The sequence below is a fragment of the Cucumis melo genome, chromosome 4 (genome assembly GCF_025177605.1).
Source record: "Cucumis melo cultivar AY chromosome 4, USDA_Cmelo_AY_1.0, whole genome shotgun sequence".
Taxonomy (NCBI): domain Eukaryota; kingdom Viridiplantae; phylum Streptophyta; class Magnoliopsida; order Cucurbitales; family Cucurbitaceae; genus Cucumis; species Cucumis melo.
Window position 1 is genome coordinate 27,368,197 of NC_066860.1, and position 22,154 is coordinate 27,390,350.

General features: G+C 38.0%; 1 protein-coding gene across 2 annotated transcripts; it reads left to right on the forward strand.

Annotated features, from left to right (window-relative positions):
* Positions 1 to 4,746: 4,746 nt before the first annotated feature.
* On the forward strand, positions 4,747 to 21,744 carry LOC103502696 (uncharacterized). Of its 2 annotated transcripts, none has more exons than XM_008466728.3 (7): positions 4,747 to 4,954; positions 5,310 to 5,797; positions 18,983 to 19,035; positions 19,144 to 19,208; positions 19,319 to 19,397; positions 20,482 to 20,787; positions 21,124 to 21,744. In XM_008466728.3, exons 2-7 carry the CDS (start codon positions 5,358 to 5,360, stop codon positions 21,276 to 21,278), a joined length of 1,098 nt encoding a protein of 365 aa, XP_008464950.1. In that variant the 5' UTR covers positions 4,747 to 4,954; positions 5,310 to 5,357; the 3' UTR covers positions 21,279 to 21,744. The 2 variants fall into 2 exon arrangements, with proteins under 2 accessions (XP_008464950.1, XP_050939769.1); XM_051083812.1 differs by lacking the exon at positions 4,747 to 4,954 and adding an exon at positions 4,990 to 5,234.
* Positions 21,745 to 22,154: the final 410 nt, after the last annotated feature.

Genomic DNA, 22,154 nt, shown 5'->3' on the forward strand with positions numbered 1-22,154 from the left:
AAAAGTATATAATAGAGTATATAATCAATTTTAACCGACAAAAATATGAAACTAAAATTAAATGCAAAAATAATTAGAAAATAGGTCGGAGAAGAAGACATTGCAATTTTATAGTAGTTCGGTCAAACTCGACCTACATCGATTATTTTCACAAGCACCTCTTGGAATCAATTTTGATTGAAAACCTTCTTAATTTGACTACCTTACTCCTTTTACGACTTCAAAAACCAATAATTGTGTATAAATTAAAAAAGGAGAAAAAAAAACATAAACGGCAAAACAGTCCAACGTATTACTCTAAACACTCAACAATCCAAATCGTCTTTTCAAATACAATAAAAAATTACAAAATATTTACTAAAAATAACAAAATATCAGTTAAGTCCAAAACTTTTCTATTTTTACAGAAATTATTAAAGAAAACCAACCAAATTTGGAAAAAAAAATCCAATAAAAAATAACATCAAGGAGATATCCATTTTAAAATTGGAAGAAAGTTGATTTCTACATGTGAAAATACTCGCCTTTAACCTAAAAACGTATGAAATGATCTGTTTAAAGTTATAGGTGGATGCTCCCTTCATTTTGATCATAACTTTTTGCCCCCAACCACTTCTTCGGGAACTAAAATTTATTTTATAAAGTCAAAGAATTTATTGTGATGGCCTCCAAATCTGTTTTCATTTAATGTCACTATCTTTGTGATAGTGTGGAGGGACATGATATTAGTGGATACTTTAGGTATAAAATTTATAAGGGTGACTCTGATGTGGACAACCATGTGACTTCCCTTTATTTCATCATCCTCAAACCTAAATATATTTTATTAACTATACAACAAACAACTTTCCTTTCCAACACACTGCTGATGTTTATTGTTAATGTCATTCCCACACAGATTTACACTCCTCCTTTTAAATGTATTATTTTAAACAATAAACTAATCTTTAAACTTTTGTAAATGTATCAATTTATGCATTTTTTTAATTTTTTTTGTTCGACCGATTTCGTGTGTTACTTATGAGTTGAGTATGTTAAACTCCAAAATTTTAATAAATCAATCAATTTAGATTCTTAATTATAATTCTTTTTTAAAACCATTCCTACGTACATTGATTCTCAAATATGTGTATAGACTTCTTTACGAGCCAATTTTACAAAAGAAAAGATTAGAGTAATTAAAAAGAATTTGTGATTAGAAAGTTTAAATTGATTCGTTTGTGAAACATTTATGATATAATTGATACAATTATAAATTATGCACGCTTTTAAAATTTAACTAATTTCATTTGTAAAAAATCATCAGGGTTTGAATTAAATTTTGGGTTTGTGTATTTTAAAAAACAGGTTGAATAGGGTAATTATCTGTTAGAGATAAAAACTATTAATAGTTTTTTAGACTAATTGAACACAACATTTATGTATAAAATACATACAATTGGACACTCCTAAAATTTAGGAATCAAATATGAAGTGTTGAATCTTAGCGAAAGAAAAGAAAATGATAATCTTCTTGAATTCAATCAGTACACTTGTGTAGGTGCTTTTGAGTGTGATTTGCAACAAATAGCAATGCACATTGAAAAATTATCTTTACAAATCCTATATGATCAATCAAACATTTTGAGTTGATCCTAATTCCTTAAGTTTATGCACTTTTTGTTTTTCCCTCTTTTATTTTCTTATTGTTCTTTACTTCTTTTCATTTCTCATTTCAACGTTTTACATTTTCCAACCATACGAAAACATCCTGATTTTTATTGCTGTAGTTAGCAATTTTATTGGTTCGAAAGTATTGTTGCACTTCCCTGCATGTCAATTGGGTTTTGTGCTATTGTAATTGTAATGACCCAACTCTTTATACTAAGCTGAAGTCATTACTAAAAAGAAACAATTACGAGAGACACTTTTTTTGAAACGAGGGAAGACTAAATTTTCATTAAAAACGAAATATTAAAACATTGAAACATAGACGTGGAAGCAAAATTGAGTCCCCATATGACATGTCATGGATCCTTCTTTGTCGCTCGCCAGTTTTCCTCTACCTTTACCTTCGCCTGAAATATTAAACATAGAAAGAGTGAGTATAAACATATACTCAGTAAGGGACCTAGTACTAGTCCCACTAGGTGTCTGTTAACTTCCCATTAGAGTCCTGAAAAGTGGTACCCAAGAACTGGTACGTTCCCAAACACGTGCAATCTGTGATCCCGGAGGAACATAACTGGTCTTTGGTGATCCCAAAGAAACACCTAGGATAAACTGGTCTGTAGTGTACCCAGAGGAAACACTAAGACAATCGGGCTGCGAGCGATCCCGTCGAATCACTTGAATCATGTCTATGTCCATGCTAGACTGGCGGTCCCGTCGGACTACGCAGTCCTAAATAGGTGATGATCCCGAAGGACACCCCATGCAGGTACGACTCTAATAGACAAAGTTAACAGAACACCCTATCTATAGCATGTAGCATAACATAACATCATAACATGACATGAATATTCATCTTAACGTCCTTATTCATGTGATTAATATCTCATTATATTTTCCCAAAACATGATTATTTTACTTTTTCTCCCTTACTAAATATCCTTTCTCCAAAATACAATTATTTTTTTCTTAAATAATTATATTTCAACAAATATAATTATCTTTTCTTTTAACATAATAATTATATATATATTTCCACATATACATATAATTATTAAATCTCCAACAAACTTTTCACCTCACAATTTAATTAAATAACGTCCATAATTATTTAATTAAATTCAACTTCAACAACACTAAAAATCCACAACTTAACTTAATTATCTTAACTTACCATTTAATCAAAAACTCAACAAACACCACATGCCAAAAAACCTCTAATTAATTAAATATTCATTCAACAAATATTTAATTAATTTCAATTTCATTCAACAAATATTTAATTAATTTCAATTTCCACATAACTCAAATAATTCTCATTAAATGAATTCAAAATAACGCTAAATAAATTATCTTAATTTTTGGGGCGTTACAGTAATATTATTCAATTATAGAGGATGTATTGATTAGTAACTATGTATTTTATTTTATCTTAAGAATATCTCAACAAGTTCTTGCAATCTAAAGTATTGTGCATAGACATCCTATTTATTAGCAACGTTTATTATGCATGCACTATATTTAGTACATTTATATACGTCAATCTCACTATGGTCTACCACTATTTTAAAGGGTTGTTGTCCATAGTTTACAAATAGAAAACAAAAGCAATAAGACATTTTTATTTTAATTAAGTCTAAGTTGAATTTATGTTAGTAGAGTCAACTCTATGCATAGTTTAAAAATCAAGAAATTGGCCATTGAATAAAACCCCTAAAAAAAGAAAAAAAAAAAAACTCTCATACACACCTCTATTGAGTGCATTGCTTTCCTTCAAAGTTTTATGTTTATTAATACTTCAATGAGTCGTATGATTCTCCTCGATCTTATTGTCAAGAATAAGCTAAGATTGACAATACTTAAAGAATAATTAGACGAAATTGATGGTTAAAGATAAAAGTTATAACATCAATGAAAAAAAAATTAAAAAAGATGTTTGACCTAAGAAATTGAGATCGTGACAACTCCAATCCTTATCAAGTTGAAGAAGCTTGTAGGCTCTACAATTAAAAAGAAGAAGTACGTATTCATTAACTCTTACTACTCCACAAGTCTCCTAACTTTATAACTTCACTTGATGTCTCAAAGGTTTCCATTACGATGCATGGAAAGTTAAAACTCTTAAAAAAAACAAAAAGGAGGTAAATCGATATATTCTTTTAAGAGTAGTACTTGGGGTGCATCCTCAAATGAAAATCATCTTTAAGCATCCCTTCTATCCACTCATTAAAAAAAGAAATACTAAAATACTAAAAAAATTGTTGCAAAATGATATGGTATGATTCGGTAACTAAGTGGGGTGCACAAAAAATAAGTGGTCTACTTGGTTCGTCTAGAGGACAAATATCAATTTATACCTTTATAGACCCTGAACTAATAATTGTATCAATTTAAACTCTAAATTTTTACAAATATATTAAATTAAACTCTAAAATTACATAAACATATCGATTTAAATCTTAAACTTTCGTATCTATATCAAAATAAAAATATAATAGAGATTTAAATAATACAATTATATACGTTTGAACTTTATATTAAGTATAAATCTAAAAGATGATGGTCCGTGGGGCCCAATCATAGTCAAAGAAAGCCACGGCGTTGATTTTGGGCCACGTAGAAAGCAAAGTCCGATCCTAAAAGCATTAAAAGAAGATGTATTTTTCCCTCTTCTAAATTAATAATTATAAGTGTGGTTTGGTTCCTAATGTCTACCTACCGACTTAACTTTAACTTAGTACATCCAAATTAAAAATCTTTTAAAATTAATTGAGTTCGCCCCATTTTTGGAAATACAAAAATTTAAAAGGTAATTATACAATGGACTTAAATTTGGGTTTGAATTGAATTTTACCTAAATTTTAATATATTCTTTTTTCAATGATCATCCATCTAAAACAACTTTCAATAATACACACCATCGTTTTTCACACTCTTTTGATATAAATGTTAACAAATAATCAATGAGAAATAAGAATTTCGAAATAATGAATAACAACATGAAATGAAAAATATAAAAGTGAAAAGAGTTTAAAACCTAAACGACGACAATGACAAAGCAGGATTCTAACTTATTTCAACTTAGTTTTTTCACACATCATTTTAAAAAATTGACGATGTTATGTCATTAATTATCATTCTTAAAATTTATATATACTTTGATTACTTTTATTTTTTACATAAGTAAAGGTGTATAAATACCGTCATTGTAGCACAAGAGACAACAAAATAAACACGATAACCAGCAGCGAGGCATAGAGTCAAAGACAGCATAACGCTCGATTTTCCATCGTCCAAATTTCAGGTGATCCTTCGCCCCTTCTTAATCAATCGATTTTTTTTTCTTTTTTCCAATGTTTGAATCAAATATAAAGCGGATTTTTTACTTTTGAATTCCGCAATTCTTGTGAAAAACCTACTCTTCTTTGTGGAATTCATTCAACAAACAAGCTTGATTCGTCAAATCCCCATTGTCTAATAAGTTCTTCCATGCTACGGTTTACATGTTAAAGTATTTTATATAAAACCCATTTTGTTATTCATGGCCAATCTTGAATAGGAATTGAAGTAGAGTCCGTCTGGAGGTACTATTGTGGGTGCAGTTATTGTTTAATTGAAGCAAGGAGAGAAAATTAATGGGGTTTAACTTGTGTTTGCAGAAACATTGTTTATTAGGTGTTTGAGACGTCTGTTCTTGATTTATTGTCATGCCTCACCTTGTACGTGAGAGGCTTTTCATTGGAAATATTGGTGATGCAGCAGAAGTTCTACAGCATGGTACCTCAGATATCACACATATGCTTTCGGTTCTTAGTTCTGAGTCGATTTCGTTCTTTTCCGAATGGCGCAGTGGATTGATAATCCCCAGCAAAGAAATAAAGAAGGTGTATGTGGGTGGGACTGGGTGTGATTCAGCTTCTGAGAGTGACTATGTTGATGGGTCGAAGAGTTCTTTATCACCTGATAAGCTCTTGTACTCGTTGGAATATGCTGGAAAGGATTTGAAGGTGGAGAGGATGGCAGTGCCGCTGAGAGATATGGAAAATGAGGATTTGTTGGATTATTTGAATGTGTGCTATGATTTTATTGAGCGGGGTAGAAAAGAGGGATCTGTTCTGGTGCATTGCTTTGCTGGAGTATCTAGAAGGTATGCGCAACTTATCATTTCATTTTACTTTAACCACTCATTTTTTGCTTTGGATATGTGATACGGTATTTCTGCTAGGTTATTTTGAAGGTACTGTGATTTTTTCATCGTTAATTATGGATAAATTTTCTGTTAATATTAGTTGTTTGTTCTACCTGGATATGGTGTTATGAAGATCGCAAGTAGGTACTACAATCATATAAAAAAAGGTTGTGCAGAACAAGTAAAGCATCCCAAATTTTGAACATGAATTATTAGAAAACTAGTTGAATGTGAGATATGGTGCTTTTTAAGACATCTAGCGCAGCCACCTCCCACAAATTTGAGGACAAAAATTGATAAAATTACAAAAAAATACCCAAAAATCTTATTTTGAGCTTTCTGGAGTTGTCTTGGGGAACGAAGAATGTGGGAACATACTTGATGTGGGGTGGAACAAATACCCAAATACTTATTCAAATACCTCGAAAAATGGGGCTTCTTTTGCTAATTGTTGGGACAGTGAACAGAGAACTGAGGACTTGGGGATTAAAAGACCTCCTTTGATAGAGAATTAGGGAATTTAGTTAATTTGGTCGAGTTCCTAAATGGTTGGGCTGTGAGCAATGATCGCGATAGAATGAGATGGACGATTGACTTATTTGACTCATATGTTGCTAAATCCACCTTTTTTATGCTAACCAATAGGGAGAAGACACTGTCCTATCCTTTGGTAAACAGAAATTCAAGATCTCAAAAAAAGCTAGGTCTTCTTCTATGTGCTGTTTGTGTTTACATGAGGAAGAAAATCTTGACCACTTGTTTCATCTCCACTGCCATTTTGCGGCTAATTGGTCAAGTACGTTATTTAAGGAGTTTGGGATTGCTTTTTGCCTTCCAAAAAAGATTGTTAATTGGATTTTGGAGGTGCCTGACAGTAAATTCGTTGGTGGTTGGGGAAGAGTCCTTTGGTGTTGTGCAAAACGTTCTCTTCTTTGGTGCAGGAAAGGAACAACCAGGTGATCGGAGATAAGTTCTCTCTTCGGTTCTTTTTAACGTTTGGTGCAAGACAATGACTCTTGGAGATGTATAAGCTGCTCAAGATTCTTTTTTAATTACAAACTTTGGGTTATTATTAACAATTGGCAGACTTCTCTTTGATAGTTTTGTCAGGGAGTGGGAACCTTAGTTGCCTTAGGCTGTACTTTTCTCTCCTTTTGAACATAAATTTCTGTTTCTCATTAAAAAAAAAAAGAATAAAGGAAGGAGGAACCAAGTGAGATGCACGAGCATTGGATAAAAAATTGTGGGAGGCTGATGGTCTCTTGTCTGCTTTCATGTCTCCCGTTGGGTTTCAATTTCGAAGATCTTTTGTAATTATTCTATAAACATGATTTTGTATAGTTGGAATCCCTTCTTATAGCGGGATTCATTCTTTCTCAATGAAAGTCGTGTTACTCATTAAAAAAAAGGAAATTGTGGGAGGGAGATGGCACTCTCAAAATGTTATCAACCCTATGGTTATCATCTTTCCATCTGGTAGAATTATGTGGTTCATACAGATGACATGACGACATGTCCCAAAATCATGCTGGAGGTCACGATTGAAGAGAGTGTGATTAACAAAAACTATTCTGAAGGAAGTTGTAAGGATTCCCTTACCGTTTCATTGAAATATAAAGGAGAAAACAACACAAAACAGAGGAAACACAGAGAATTTTCAAGTTCAATGGATTGATCCAAAGTTCAAGATCACAGAAAATAGGCAACCACCTATCTTATTTTGAGAGGGTTGGTAACCTCTTCTACCCACTTGACTACCTTAAATTCCACACCCCCAAAAATCAACTTTCCCTATTAAGACTACTGTCCATTTGTATAGACTCTCAGCACGTTCCTGCTGCTAACCATCGGTAGGAGAATTCCCTTTCCTACACTTGCTTGCATATGTCTTCGATATAGGGGTCTCACAGGAGTTTTTGTTTCATTCATGCTTGTAATAGGGTGTTACCGCTGAGTGTTGGCTCTCTTGAATTTCACAAGTAAGCCTTTCTACAACTTCTTTCATCTCATCGATCTCTCTTGCTGTTTCCACTTTCTCCTACCGTCTCTTCAAGGTTTTGTTTTCAGCCACTTTTCCTAACCTCTCCAAGATTGGATGTGCTCCATACCACTATGTGAGCATTTCTAGGAGCAAGTCAACACATGCTATTTTAAGAATATTTCTGCTGTTTGATTGTATTGTGAGGTGAAAACAAACCATCATGGGTTGGTTTAGTGGTAAAAAAGGAGACATAGTCACAATAACTAACTAAGAGGTCATGAGTTTCATCCATGGTGGTCACCAATCTAAGAATTAATTTACTACGAGTTTCCTTGACACCCAAATGTTGTAGGGTCGGGTGAGTTGTCCTGTGAGATCGGTTGAGGTGTGTATAAATTGGCCCGAACACTCAGGGATATAAAAAAATTGTGAGGAGAATAATGCAGCAATCCCCAAGTTCAGTTCATCAACATGAACTTCAAGATAACAAAAAATAGCCCAACACCCAACTTATTGCGAGAGAGCTGATGTCCTCTCCTGCCCATCTCACTACTTGAAATTCCACACACTACCCATTCTCGTATGTCTTCAATATAGAGGGCCTTTCAGTAGTAGCATAAAGAAAACGTGCCTATTCCTTGCCAACCACAAATTGTAGAGAATGGTTCTAAAGACATTGAGCTAGATAGAGCTAAACTTTCCGTATAGAGAAGAAAGGCAAGAACTTGATACAGAAGTTCATCATCTCCAAGGGGAGCACCAGACTTTGAATGTGTTGAATTTCATTGACCAACATGCCTGAGAATATTGGCAGTGGACAGAAGCATCCTGTGATCTTTTCTTGATTATCTCTAATAACCTGGTACTATGCTACTAGAGTTATTCTTTTGAAGCAGTCAAGATTCTCCCCATTCAAGAGCAACATACCAAATTCTTCAAAGTTAAAATTTAGGAATGATTAGTATACTTCATGCTCTATCATAGATTAATCCAGTCCTACATGATGATTTTTTCAATTTTCTTGATATACGTTAGAATTAGTGGGCTTAGTCCATTGGGGAGATTTACCTTAAATATTCTTTCCTTTTTTTTATCTCTTTATACTTTTCTATTTATTTCCCTCTTATACCTATTGTGTTATTATCAGAAAATAACAAAACTAAAAACATCATGGTTTTTCTCCCGATTCTCGGGTTTCCACGTAAGCTTGGTTTCGTGTTTATGTCTTTCAATATGGTCTTAGAGAGAAGCAACAATGAAATCCTAGAAAAAAGTTTAGAAAAAAACCAGACCAAAACAGAAGCCACCACCGCCGTTGTTGACATCACCATGGAAAAACTACTCCAAAGGATTCAGGCGCCACCGATCTATCCAATGGGCCAACCCTCACTGCCGTCTGTGCGAGCTTCCGGCCAAAACAACTTCATGTGCCGCTGTCCGTTCATCTCACCGCCCATCGCATTTGATTCTACACGCCGTCGCCCATCCAACCATCTCACCCTTTCGGTCATCCGCCGCCTGTCGTCGCCCGACAGCAACCTGTAGAATTGTCAAATCTATACATCAATGGAAATCTGTCCGTCAACCCTTTACAACAATCTTTCTTCTATAGGAAGGAGGTTGACCAACTCCATAACGGATTGGGGATTGAAGCGGGCGAGTCATCGACACTCTCCGATTATGGACAACCATATGTTTGTGGTCTCGGAATTAACCAAACCTACAGGAGAGGTGTTTTTTTAAGTTGGTGCATCCTTGACACATGATAATGAAAAGAATAATGGTAAACCAATTCTCATTTGTGAGCACTGCAAGAAACAATGACATACTAAGGATCAGTGTTGGAAACTCCATGGTCGACCGCCAAGAGGTAACAAACGTTCCTTCAACGAGCAACAGAACTCAGGGCGTATCGATGTTAGGGAGACTCCCAGCACCTCTTAGCTAACTGGCCTTACTGCTAGTCAGACCAGTTTTTCTACTCTAAGCACCATTGCTCAGTCAGGTATGTCTCAGTCCCTTGGCCTTATTAATATTGATGGGAAGAATTCCTGGATCTTGAACTTCGGGGCCACAGAGCACTTGACAGGTTTTTCGGAGCATTTTGTCTCTTATAGCCCCTGTGTCGGTAATGAGAAAATCCGGATAGTTGATGACTCTCTAGCTCCGATTGCTGGGAAAGGACAAATAGTTCTCTTTGACGATTTCTCTCTCCAGAATGTTTTGCATATGCCTAAGCTTTCTTACAATTTGTTATCTATCAGTAAGATCACCCGTGAGTTGCACTGTAAAGCTACTTTCTTACCTGAATCTGTTTGTTTTCGAACTTGAGTTCGGGGAGGATGATTGGCACTGCCTGGTGTCACAATCGTAACTCTTCAAACACAATTTTGCGGCACTTGTTCTGTTCAATCAATAAGTCAGTTGTTCAAAATTCGAAATCCGCGGACAAACTCGCGGTATGATAGAACCTCCTTTCACGTTCTTGAGAAAATGGTTTTATAAAACGTGAGAGAGAAAATAAATTGTTGAAAACATCATAAAAGAGAGCATTGAAGGCTGTCATTTGCAAAGAAATAGCTTAGTTTGCAAAGATTGCGACAAGACTCGACGAGGATGCGACTACTCAGGTACCCCCTATAGTGATATTGAGATTTTTGGCGTTGACAGACTTGCATATGGAAAAGCCGAAATGACACACTGTGGCTTGACGACACGAAAATGAAAGAAATAGACTAAATTACTTTTAAGACATAAAGATAAAGCGATTTAGGGGTATTCGAGCATACGGCCATAGGCAACAACACCTTGGACAAGTATGCCCGTGACATTCTCCCCCACCTAAACGGTTGACGTCTCTGTCAACTGGCGAAGCTTGAATTCTTCTATCTTCTGCGTCCAGGCTTCTAGATCTTCGACACGTTACCAACTGGTTTCCTCCACAGGAAGGTTCTTCCACTTTACCAAATACTCGTGGATCCTTCATGTGGGTATTCTGTCTCTTCTTACTCGTTCAGCCAGAATTTCTTCAACATCTTTGTCTTCTTTCTAACCAAGGTCGATAATTGAGCAAATTATGACATTTTGTTGCAGGTCTTCGGTGCCTTGGTAGTAGGGTTTCAGGTTACTCACATGAATTATTGGGTAGATTTTCATCCATGTGGGTAACGCTACTCTGTAAGATGTATTCCCTACCTTTTTCAGCACTTCTACTGGTCCTTTGTACTTTCTGATGAGACGCTGGTCTTTGCGTCCTCGAAACCAGATCTGTTTTGGCTGTAGTGTGATGAGTACTTGGTCTTCTGCTCGAAACTCAAGAGGCCGTTGCTTCTTATCCGCCCACTTCTTCATCTGCCTCGACGCCTTTTCTAGGTACGCTCGGACAATGTCATTTGTCCGTTTCCATTTCTTCGTGAAATTGAGGGCTTGAGGGTTCTTCCCTACATAGGGATGATCAACGATGTGTGGTAATACAGGTTGTCTGCCAGAAACAATTTCAAACGGGCTTCTCCCAGTAGATGAACTTGTCTGAGCGTTGAAACAAAATTGGACTAGTCCAACAGCTGGACCCAATTCTTTTGCCTTGCGTTTACAAAATGACGCAAGTATTCCTCGAGCATGCAGTTGAATCACTCAGGCTGTCAGTCTGAGGGTGGTAGCTTGAGGATATGTTCAGACTCGTCCCCAAGAAGGTAAAGCCAATAGATTTACCATCCTTGTCACTCACTATACTTGTCGGGACTCCCCACAACTTAACAACATGCTTGAAGAACAATCGAGCTGTCATTTCGACTGAACACTGCTTGGTGGTGGAGATGAAAGTGGCATACTTTGAAAATCAATCAACGATGACCAAAATGGCCTCAAAGTCGCCTACCTTGGAAAGATGGGTGATAAAGTCCATAGAAACACTCTCTCAAGGTCTTATTGGAAATGGTAGAGGGTCGAGAAGTCCAGCAACCTTCACTTTCTATACTTTATCCTGCTGGCAGATGAGACACGTCTTTGTGTACTGCATGGCATCATCTCTCATGTTCGGCCAAAAGTAGCCCTTCTTCAACAAGGCGTACATTCGTTGCCATTCGGGATGGCCAACCCATAGAGTGTCGTGAACAACAATTTCTTCCTTAAGTCCCTTGCTCTAGGAACGAATAGTCGATTGCCCTTTATTACTAACAGGTTCTCCTCGACCCAAAACTGTCGTGTTTTGCCCGCCTTAGCTAAATTCATGACAGTCTGAGGTGCATGATCTTTCTGTAGAAACTCTCTCAAGGTGTCTCTGACTGACCCGTCAATCTCACTCGCTCGGAGGTGAGCTAATAGGCATATAGCTGCATGTTCTTGTTTTCGACTTAGGACATCAGCAGCGTGGTTGCTCGACCCCTTCTTATGTTCAAATTCGAAGTCAATCTCGGCTAGAAATTCCTGCCATCTTGCTTGCTTCGAAGTCAACTTTGGCTGGGTAAAGAAGTGGCAGGTTGCACTGTTGTCTGTCTTCACTACAAATGATGAACCTAATAGGTATTGTCTCTGTACTACTGCCAGCATTTCTTTTTCGGACACGGTATATCTGCGACTCACCTTCCTCCGGCTTATCACCGGCAGTCTGCTCAGGGTTCCAACCTCAACGGTTGGCAACTAAACACGAGGGTTGCGCTCGTTGCAGGACTTAACCCAACACCTTACGGCACGAGCTGACGACAGTCATGCACCACCTGTGTCCGCGTTCCCGAAGGCACCCCTCTCTTTCAAGAGGATTCGCGGCATGTCAAGCCCTGGTAAGGTTCTTCGCTTTGCATCGAATTAAACCACATGCTCCACCGCATAATCAGACGCATCTGTCTCAGCCTCGAAAGGTTTGGTCACATCAGCAATCCCCAAAAGTGACCCTTCCATCATGGCTTGCTTCAGGCCGTCGAAGGCGGCTTGACACTCGGGGTCCCAACTCCATTGAACATCTTTTTTCAGTAGCTCAGTCAACGGACTTGCTCGTTTGGAGAATCCCTCGAGAAATCGACGGTAGTAATTTGCTAACTCGAGGAAGGAGCGTAACTTTGAGACCGATTTCGGTATTGCCCAGTCGTGTATCGTAGCAATCTTCCCTTCTTCCATCCTAATTCGGCCACACTTTATCACATGGTCCAATAAGTTTATCCGCTCTTGTGCAAAAGAACATTTTTCTCTTTTGACATACAGTTGGTTCTCCTTCAATTTCTGAAAAACCTTTTGTAGTAGTCTCTATGTTCCTCCATGGTCGTGCTATAGACCACTATATCATCCAGGTAGACTACTACGAATTTGTCGAGATATTCATGAAAGACTTGGTTCATCAACGTACAAAAGGTTGTAGGGGCATTGGTAAGACCAAATGGCATTACGAGGAACTTAAACGCTCCATATCTGGTGACATAGGTTGTCTTTGGCTCGTCTCCCTCTGCAATTCTCAGTTGGTAGTATCCCGACCGTAAGTCCAATTTCGAAAAATACTTCGCCCCATGTAAGCGGTCAAACAAATCGATAATTATGGGAAATGGATATTTGTTGCGAACCGTGAGCTTGTTCAAGACACGATAGTCGATGCACAATCGTAAACTCCCATCCTTCTTCTTCTGAAAAAGCACTGGGCCCCATACGGAGCTTTTGCAGACCTAATAAACCCTGCATTCAGTAACTCATCTAACTCTTTTCGAAGTTCAGCTAACTCCGGAGGTGCCATACAATAAGCATTCTTCGTAGGCGGTTTTGCTACTGGCACTAACTCGATCTCATGATCAATCATCCTTCGAGGTGGCAAATACTTGGGCAAACTGTCGGACATCACGTCACGATACTTCTCTAATATGCACAGAATCTCCTTAGGGACTGTCTCCCCTGAGTTCTCCGACGGATCAAGTGGAATGGAGATAAATGTTGGTTCGTCTCAAGAGAGACCCTTCTTTAATTGCATGGTCGAAATCATTTTCAACCCATCTGGCTGGCGAAGGTCGGTCTGTATAATAGAGGGGTAGATTTAGTGATCACCAAGCATTTGGCCAAAGGCATTGGGATCACCTGATGTTCGGATTGAAACTTCATTCCCAGCACCACGTCAAAGTCATCCATTTTTATTACCACAAAATCTACGAGGCCACTCTATCCTCCCAAACTTATCATCGTTTGTTTTACTAGCCAGATGATAAGCATGACAGCAGATTGACGACTTTCATTCTTCCTGCATCCTTCTCCCAACGGAGATTCAAACGCTTAGCTTTTGCTTCCGTTATAAAATTGTAGGTGGCACTGGAATCAACCATAGTGCTTTTGGTCGGCTTCTGGTTGATCCAGGTGTCAACGTACATTAAGCCTCTTTCCACTGGTGTATTCCACTTCTTTTGGAGAGAGGACAAATTTCAAGGCCCCCATTCGAGGGTTATCAACTTCCTCTGTCTGGTCTACTTCCCTTTCGATTTGACCTAGTCGGTCATCTGAATCTGAGGCTAAGGATGTCTGGAATACATTGAAAGCAGTTTTGTTCGGAGATTTTCTGGCCAAGTGTGGTCCTTTACATATGAAACAACTGAGAGGACGATTGGACACATTTTGGTTACTTGGTTCTCGCCAGGTGTTTCTAGTATTTGATTGGTGGGGCCTACGATCTCTATTAAAGCGTTTGTCCCCTCCTGCAGTTTTGGGAGAACTTGGCCGTTGTTCTTATTTTCCCAGACGAGGAACTTGGATGAAGTCTCGTATCCTGAGAATCGTTAGACAGGTCAAACAGCTGCTCGGCTGCAGCGTACGCTGACGGGAGGTCTTGAACCCTTTGTTCATATAGCTTTATCTTTGCCTACAACTTTAACCCTTCGACAAAATAGAAAACTTTGTCTTTCTCGGACATGTCGCGTATGTCCAACATCAGTCCCGCAAATTGTTTCACATACTCCTGAGTACTACCGGTGTGTTTCAGCTTGCGTAACTTTCGTCGAGCCAAGATCTCAACATTTTCGGGGAAGAACTGTGAGCAGAGTTCTCTTTTCAAAGCATCCCAAGTATCTATCGTACAACGTCCCTTTTACATGTCAACATATTGAGACCTCCACCACAACTTGGCATCCTCAGACAGAAACATCGTCGCCAACGTGACTTTGGCTTGTTCTGTAATCGTGGTCGTGGCCCTGAAGTACTGCTCGAGGTCAAAAATATAGTTTTTTAGGGCCTTTGCATCTCTTGCCTCATAGAAGGGCTTTGGTTTCGGAATCTTCACTCTACTAACCGGAATTGCTTCTTCAGATGGAGCTTGGTTTGTCATTGCTCGCATTGTGAGGTTCAATCTCGCATTCACATCTGCGATTTCATTTCTGACGACATCGAGGGCAGCTCGAAAATCCTCCGACATGCCGTTTATCATCTCCAAAAGTGTCTTTTGAAAGCTATCTAGCTCCCGGACATGCTCCTCAATATGGGTAACAGAGCCCATCGAACTGTCCCCACGTTCATGGCTACCAGTTCTTCCAACGTTTCCTTCTAGAGTTTGCCAACAACTCTTCTATCGGTAATACTTCGAAACGGCTAGCTACTGCATCGATCGTGTCAGTTTTCTCAGCAATCTCTTCGAGACGGGACTCCAAGAAGTAAATGGAGTCGGGAACTTCGACTAAGTAGAGCATTTGCTCCTCCACCACTACCGGTCGGTCTCCTGGGCCTTGCTCGATGGATTCGTCGACGACATATTTCGATCTTATCGTCAATTAGCCGATTTGGCTCTGATACTACTTGTCACAATTGTAACTCTTCGAACACGATTGTGCGGCACTTGTTCTGCTCGATCAACAAGTTAGCCGTTGAAAATTCGAAATCTGTGGACAAACTCGCGGTATGATGTAGCCTCCCTTCACGTTCTTGAGAAAATGGTTTTATAAAACGTGAGAGAGAAAATAAATTGTTGAAAACATCATAAAAGAGAGCATTGAATACTGTTAGTTGCAAAGAAAAGGCTTAGTTTGCAAACTGTGCGACAAGGCTCGGTGGGGGTACGACTACTCAGGTACCCCCTATAGTATATATTGAGATTTTTGCCTTGGCAGGCTTGCATATGAAAAAGCCGAAATGTTACACTGTGGCTCGGCGACACGAAAATGAAATAAATAAACTAAACTACTTTTAAGACATAAAGATAGCGATTTAGGGGTATTTGGGCATATGGCCATAGGCAACAACACCTTGGACAAGTATGCTCGTGACACCTAGCATAGCAGGAAACTTTACATCCTTGATGATGATACCTCCGGTAGTAGTATCTCTAGGACTAGTTTACTGTCTTCCTATTTTAGCACTTATGAACATGACTTTATGTTGTGGCATTTTAGGTTGGGTCACTCGAACTTTACTTATATGAAATCTTTGTTTACCCATCTCTTTCCTAAAATAGATGTCTCTTCGTTATCTTGTGATGTGTGCATTCGGGCCAAACAACATCGGGTTTCTTTTCCTTCACAACCATATAAACCCACACAACCGTTTACCCTTATCCATAGTGACGTTTGGGGTCCCTCTAAGGTTACCACCTCATTTGGGAAACGGTGGTTTGTAACTTTCATTGATGATCATTCCCATCTTACTTGGGACTAACTTATCACCAATAAATTTGAAGTTTCCTCTATTTTCCAAAACTTCTATCACACTATTGAAACACAATTCCTTAAAAAAATTGTTATTATTCGGAGTGATAATGGTCAGGAATTTCAAAACCATAACCTTAGTGAATTTCTAGCCTCCAAGGGGATTGTTTACCAAAACTCGTGCGTTTACACTCCACAACGAAATGGAGTGACCGAGTAAAAAAATCGTCACTTTCTGGAAGTAGCCCGTCCCTTATCCATCTTCAAGTGAAGAGTCTAATAGCACCTTTGAATTTATCGAACCTATTTCTAGTACCGTGTCTGACATTGATCCTCATCCTATAATCCTACCCATAAATCAAGTTCCCTGGAAACGTATTACAGGAGAAATTTCAGAAGGGAAGTCGGTTTCCTTATTAATCAGCCGTCGGCTCCAGTCCAAAATTTCGAACCTCCTCGAGATCAAGGTATGGAAAACCCTACTGAACCTTGTACTAATAATACAACAAGTGAGAAGGATAGGTCTGATGTTGCTATTTTTGAAAATGTGAAAGAAAAGGACAGTGGTGATGAGACTGAACTCAGAACAAAAACTAGAAACAATGAAGTTGAACAGGGTCATACAGGAAAAATTGACAAGTATGATCCTTCTCTTGATCTTTCTATTGCACTGAGAAAAGGTACTAGGTCCTGTACACAACACTCCATATCTAATTATGTGTCATACGAGAATCTCTCACCACAGTTTAGAGCCTTTACTGCTAGCCTTGACTCTACCACAATACTGAAAAATATTCATATTGCTTTAGAGTGTAATGAATGGAAGAATGTTGTCATGGAAGAAATGCAAGCTCTTGAAAAGAATAAAACTTCGGAGATTTGTGGTATACCCAAGGGACACAAGCTTGTGGGATGCAAATGGGTGTACACTCTCAAATACAAAGCAGATGGAACACTTGACGGACACAAGGTAAGGTTAGTTGCAAAAGGGTGTACTCAGACCTATGGTGTTGATTTTTCAGAAACTTTTTCTCCTACTGCTAAGTTGAATACTGTCAGAGTTCTTCTTTCTGTTGCTGTAAACAAAGATTGGACTCTATATAAACTGGATGTTAAAAATGTTTTTTTGAATGGAGGTTTAGTAGAGGAGGTCTACATGAGCCCTCTGCCTGGCTTTAAAGCCCAGTTGGGTTAGCAGGTTTGTAACTCTAGAAATCCTTATATGGTTTGAAACAGTCACCTAGAGCATGGTTTGACATATTCACTACCTTTGTCAAGTCTCAAAGGTACAGTCAGGGACATTCTGATCATACTTTATTTACAAAAGTTTCCAAGATAGGGAAGATTGCAGTTCTGATAGTTTATGTGGATGACATCGTTTTATATGGAATGATCATGTAGAAAGTCAACTTAAGCAGAGAATGGGTAATGAGTTTGAAATCAAGGATTTGGGAAATCTGAAATATTTCCTTGGAATGAAGGTGGCCAGATCTAAAGAAGGCATCTTCGTTCTCAGAGAAAATACACCATTGATTTGCTAACCGAGACAGGTATGTTGGGATGTCGTCCTATTGACACTCCTATTGAATTCAACAGTAGACTAGGAAACTCGGATGATCAAGTTCTAGTTGATAAAAAACAATATCAACGCATTGTGGGTAAATTGATCTTCTTATCCAATACTCGTCTTGATATTTTCTTTTCTGTGAGTGTTGTCAGTCAGTTTATGCAGGGTCCCTATGAGAAACACATGGAAGCTGTCAAAAGAATTCTGAGACACTTAAAAACGACACCTGGTAAAGGGTTGATGTTTAGAAAGACATACAGAAAGACCATTGAGACATATACTGACTCGGACTGAGCAGGATCTGTTGTTGATAGAAAGTCTACCTCCGGTTATTGTACATTTGTTTGGGGCAATCTTGTAGCTTGGAGGAGTAAGAAGCAAAGTGTTATGGCCAGAAGCAGTGCTAAGGTTGAATATAGAGCTATGAGTTCGGGAATATGTGAGGAAATTTGGTTCCAGATAGTCTTGGCTGATCTTCATTAGAAATGTGAGATTCCATTGAAGTTCTTTTGTGATAATAAAGCCGCAATTAGTATTGCTAACAACCCAGATCAATATGATAGAACTAAACATGTGAGATTGATCAACATTTTATCAAAGAAAAACTTGACAGTGGGTGCATATACATTCCGTACATCCCTTCAAATCGATATGTTGCTGATGTCCTCACCAAGGGACTTCTCAGGTCAAACTTCGACTTTTGTGTTAGCAAGTTGGACCTCATTGATATTTATGTCCCAACTAGAGGGAGAGTGTTAGAATTAGTGGGCTTAGCCCATTGGGGAGATTTACCCTAAATATTCTTTTTTTTTTTTATCTCTTTCTACTTTTCTATTTATTCCCCTCTTGTACCTATTGTATGATTATGAGAAAATAATAAAAACTAAAAACATCATGGTTTTTCTTCCTGTTCTCGGGTTTCCACGTAAGCTTGGTTTTGTGTTTATTACTTTCAATAATATCAAATATTTATTTAATTCATTTTCATTTATTGGTTGCAGTGCTGCCATCATCACAGCATATCTTATGAGAAACGAACAGCTATCTCTAGAAGGTGTGAATAAGCATCATTTGCTTGACCTACTATGAACCAGTGTATGAGTAGTTGCTTATGGTCCCAATCAATTGCTAGTTTTTCTTTCATGACTATCCGTTGATGCAGATGCACTTGATTCTTTACGAAAAAGCAATGAATTTGTCAGCCCCAATGATGGATTTATGGAGCAGGTGCTCTTGGAAATATTGTTAATTCATAAGTCACTGAAAGGTCTTGTGCAGAATCAATGCCTTAGTTAAGCCATTCTAGTTTGCTAATTACTCGTCTATATTCTTTCCAGTTAAAACTGTTCGAGGAAATGGGTTTCAAGGTTGATTATGCCAGTCCTATATACAAGCGTTTTCGCCTGAAAGTATTGGGTATGTAGTGCTTGTTTCAGTGCCCCCTGCCGAATTGTTTCATTCTAGTTCCATTGTTTGGATGCATACTGCTGTTATACAATTCATTTATTTTCCTTCTTAAAAATTTTGATTTTCCACATTATTTGTTTGGCCTATTTCTCTTCTCTCTCCCCCCAGATTTCAACATTCAATTTTATACTTTTATTTATCTTGTAACAAACTTGATAAAATCCTAGATTTTCTTGACAGTTGTATGTTGTACGGTCCTACAGTTGGTTCGTGATTAGTCAAGGTATACGTATGCGCATACACACGCTTACTTGGTTCGGATGTTATCTTACACTCTGAGTTTTAGTTATCTCGAGTCCAGCAACATATGATGGAAGTCCGAACTTAGGGAGTTGAAAGTGCAATATCATTGCCCCTGGTATTGCCACACACGGATCTTACTATACCACAACAGCTTTCTTGAGTCAAGGGACACCTTTTTAGGCGAATATAGGGAGCCATGCACAACAGATTTTTGCCAGCTAAATTTTTTGCATATTTGATGTCTGTACTTCCATTTACAAGTCAAAAGATTTGTAAACAAAAATGAAATGATTGTTTACATCTCAAAGGGACTGCAAATAATTATGCATCATCATCAAAAGATGTTTGAAAAGTGTTGAGCCACCGTGGTACTTATTCCTGGAACTGGCCTGGTCAAGGTCATTCCTGATCCCGGAAGATTAACCAAGTGTTGAGCCACAAGAAAAAGCCCTTGGAAGGATGAGGACTTAAGAAATGATCATTCTTATCCCTAGGATCAAACTGAAGCATCCCTTAACAGAGTGTCACCTTCGTTGTTCCCAATTGTTTCTACCAAAATGTTACTTTGTTAATGATTTTTCCAATCATATATTAATTGTTATGTATGCACACGTCTGTCGTTAGGCTTTTGCTTTGAGATACCGACCTCCTTTAGTGTGGTCTCATGCATTGGGACCTCTAGTGGGTGATATCCTTTTCCTTTGTGTGAATTTATTTTGACGAGGTTTTATAGGTGAATTTTCTGGTTGCTTAATCCTTTATATTATTTATTGCCTCTCCATACCTTCAGGTGAGTCCTATAACCGTGGGGAAAAAATCAACATTTCTAAACTTGGAGCAGATCCAGGCTTGTCCCGTGAAGTTGCTTCAGAGGTACAGTCATCCCAACAAGTAGAATTTTCCCATTTACGTGCATACCGCTGCAAGAAATGTCGAAGACTGGTCGCCTTGCTGGAAAATGTAGTGGATCACATTCCTGGGGAAGGTGAGACGTCCTTTGACTGGTATAAAAGAAAAAGTGGAAACCCTTTTAACAAGTCAGAGGAATCTGAGTGTTCATCCATTTTTGTTGAGCCCCTTCGGTGGATGACAGGAGGTAAATCAATCCGCAATCTCTGCCATATCTTGTAATATCTGATAATTTAGAAGTGGTCATTGAAAAGCTGGATCAAATTAACGGCCTTGTTGAAGCACACAATAGATTACTTGGACTAATGTTTTGTCCTAGTGGAAAAAAAAGGCTGTTAAGGTCCTAGGAAATACAGGGTCAATTGACTCTTCAAATGTTTATAAACACTATTTTTGCATTAATAAACGTTTTTTTAAACATTTAGAAAGTTCATTCAAACATGCACTTGATGTGAGAAAACATTTCATAAAATCTCCAAATATGAAAAATTCAATGCTGAATGTTTTTACTTCTATTATCCAGTTGAAGAAGGTGCATTGGAAGGGAAACTATCTTGTGCTCATTGTGAAGCTCGTCTTGGATACTTTAATTGGTCAGGCATCCAATGTAGTTGCGGAAGCTGGATCACCCCAGCATTTCAGCTTCATAAAAGCCGAGTTGACATCTCAACTGTCTAATACTTTTTGCGGGACAGAGAAACAGGGATGACTATAATCTCTCTTCTCATAAATGCAGATAGTAGATAGATAGATACTATATGCTTCCGCCATTAGGGAAAGGAACTACATACGGGTTTGGCATTTCTGCTACATGTATATTCCTTTCCACTCTGCAATGAGATGGAAGATCAAATGGGGGAAATATCTCGTTCACTTGATTATGCCTCTCATGTGATTCAAGTTGCTATATCACTAGTTTGATTGGTTATTTCAAAATCATGTTTCGAGGGAAATCTGTTCATGAGTTATTATTTTATGTATGAGTTTCGAACATGTCCAGGGAAAGGGTTCATATGTCTGAGTTGTTGACTTCCCGAGTAACATTTTATTTTCTTTTCTGTTTGTGATTTTAAACATTTGGCATTCGCTCGCCATCCAGGTTTTATGGTCTTATGTGAAAATGTTAGATTGTTGTGAGTTATAATTTGCAGGCACTATAAGCATTACTTTCGGCACTGAAGCTGTTTTTTTATCTCCTCAAAGTTCAACATGGTCCTTGAAAAAAAAATCGATCTAAGCAAATAAACAGCGAGAAACTCTTAATTGAAGGCCTCTTCCAGCTCATATAGAAAATGAGCTCGTTCGCCTACATGCCAACATCAAAAAACGTATGCATCACCAGTAGCAGCCACAAATTGGTCTCATCTACGAAAAGGGCTCCTAGTCGGAGTGTCAGAGTGCACATGTCTCAAAAGTTTGTAAGCAAAGTGGAAATGTATCGATCTAATTGTGGCTTTAGTGAGATATATATCAGTGAGGAGTTTCAGGGCGACAAGAATTAATTCGAGAAGCAAATAGATATATTGATGGTAGGTTGCATTAGGTATTCATGCT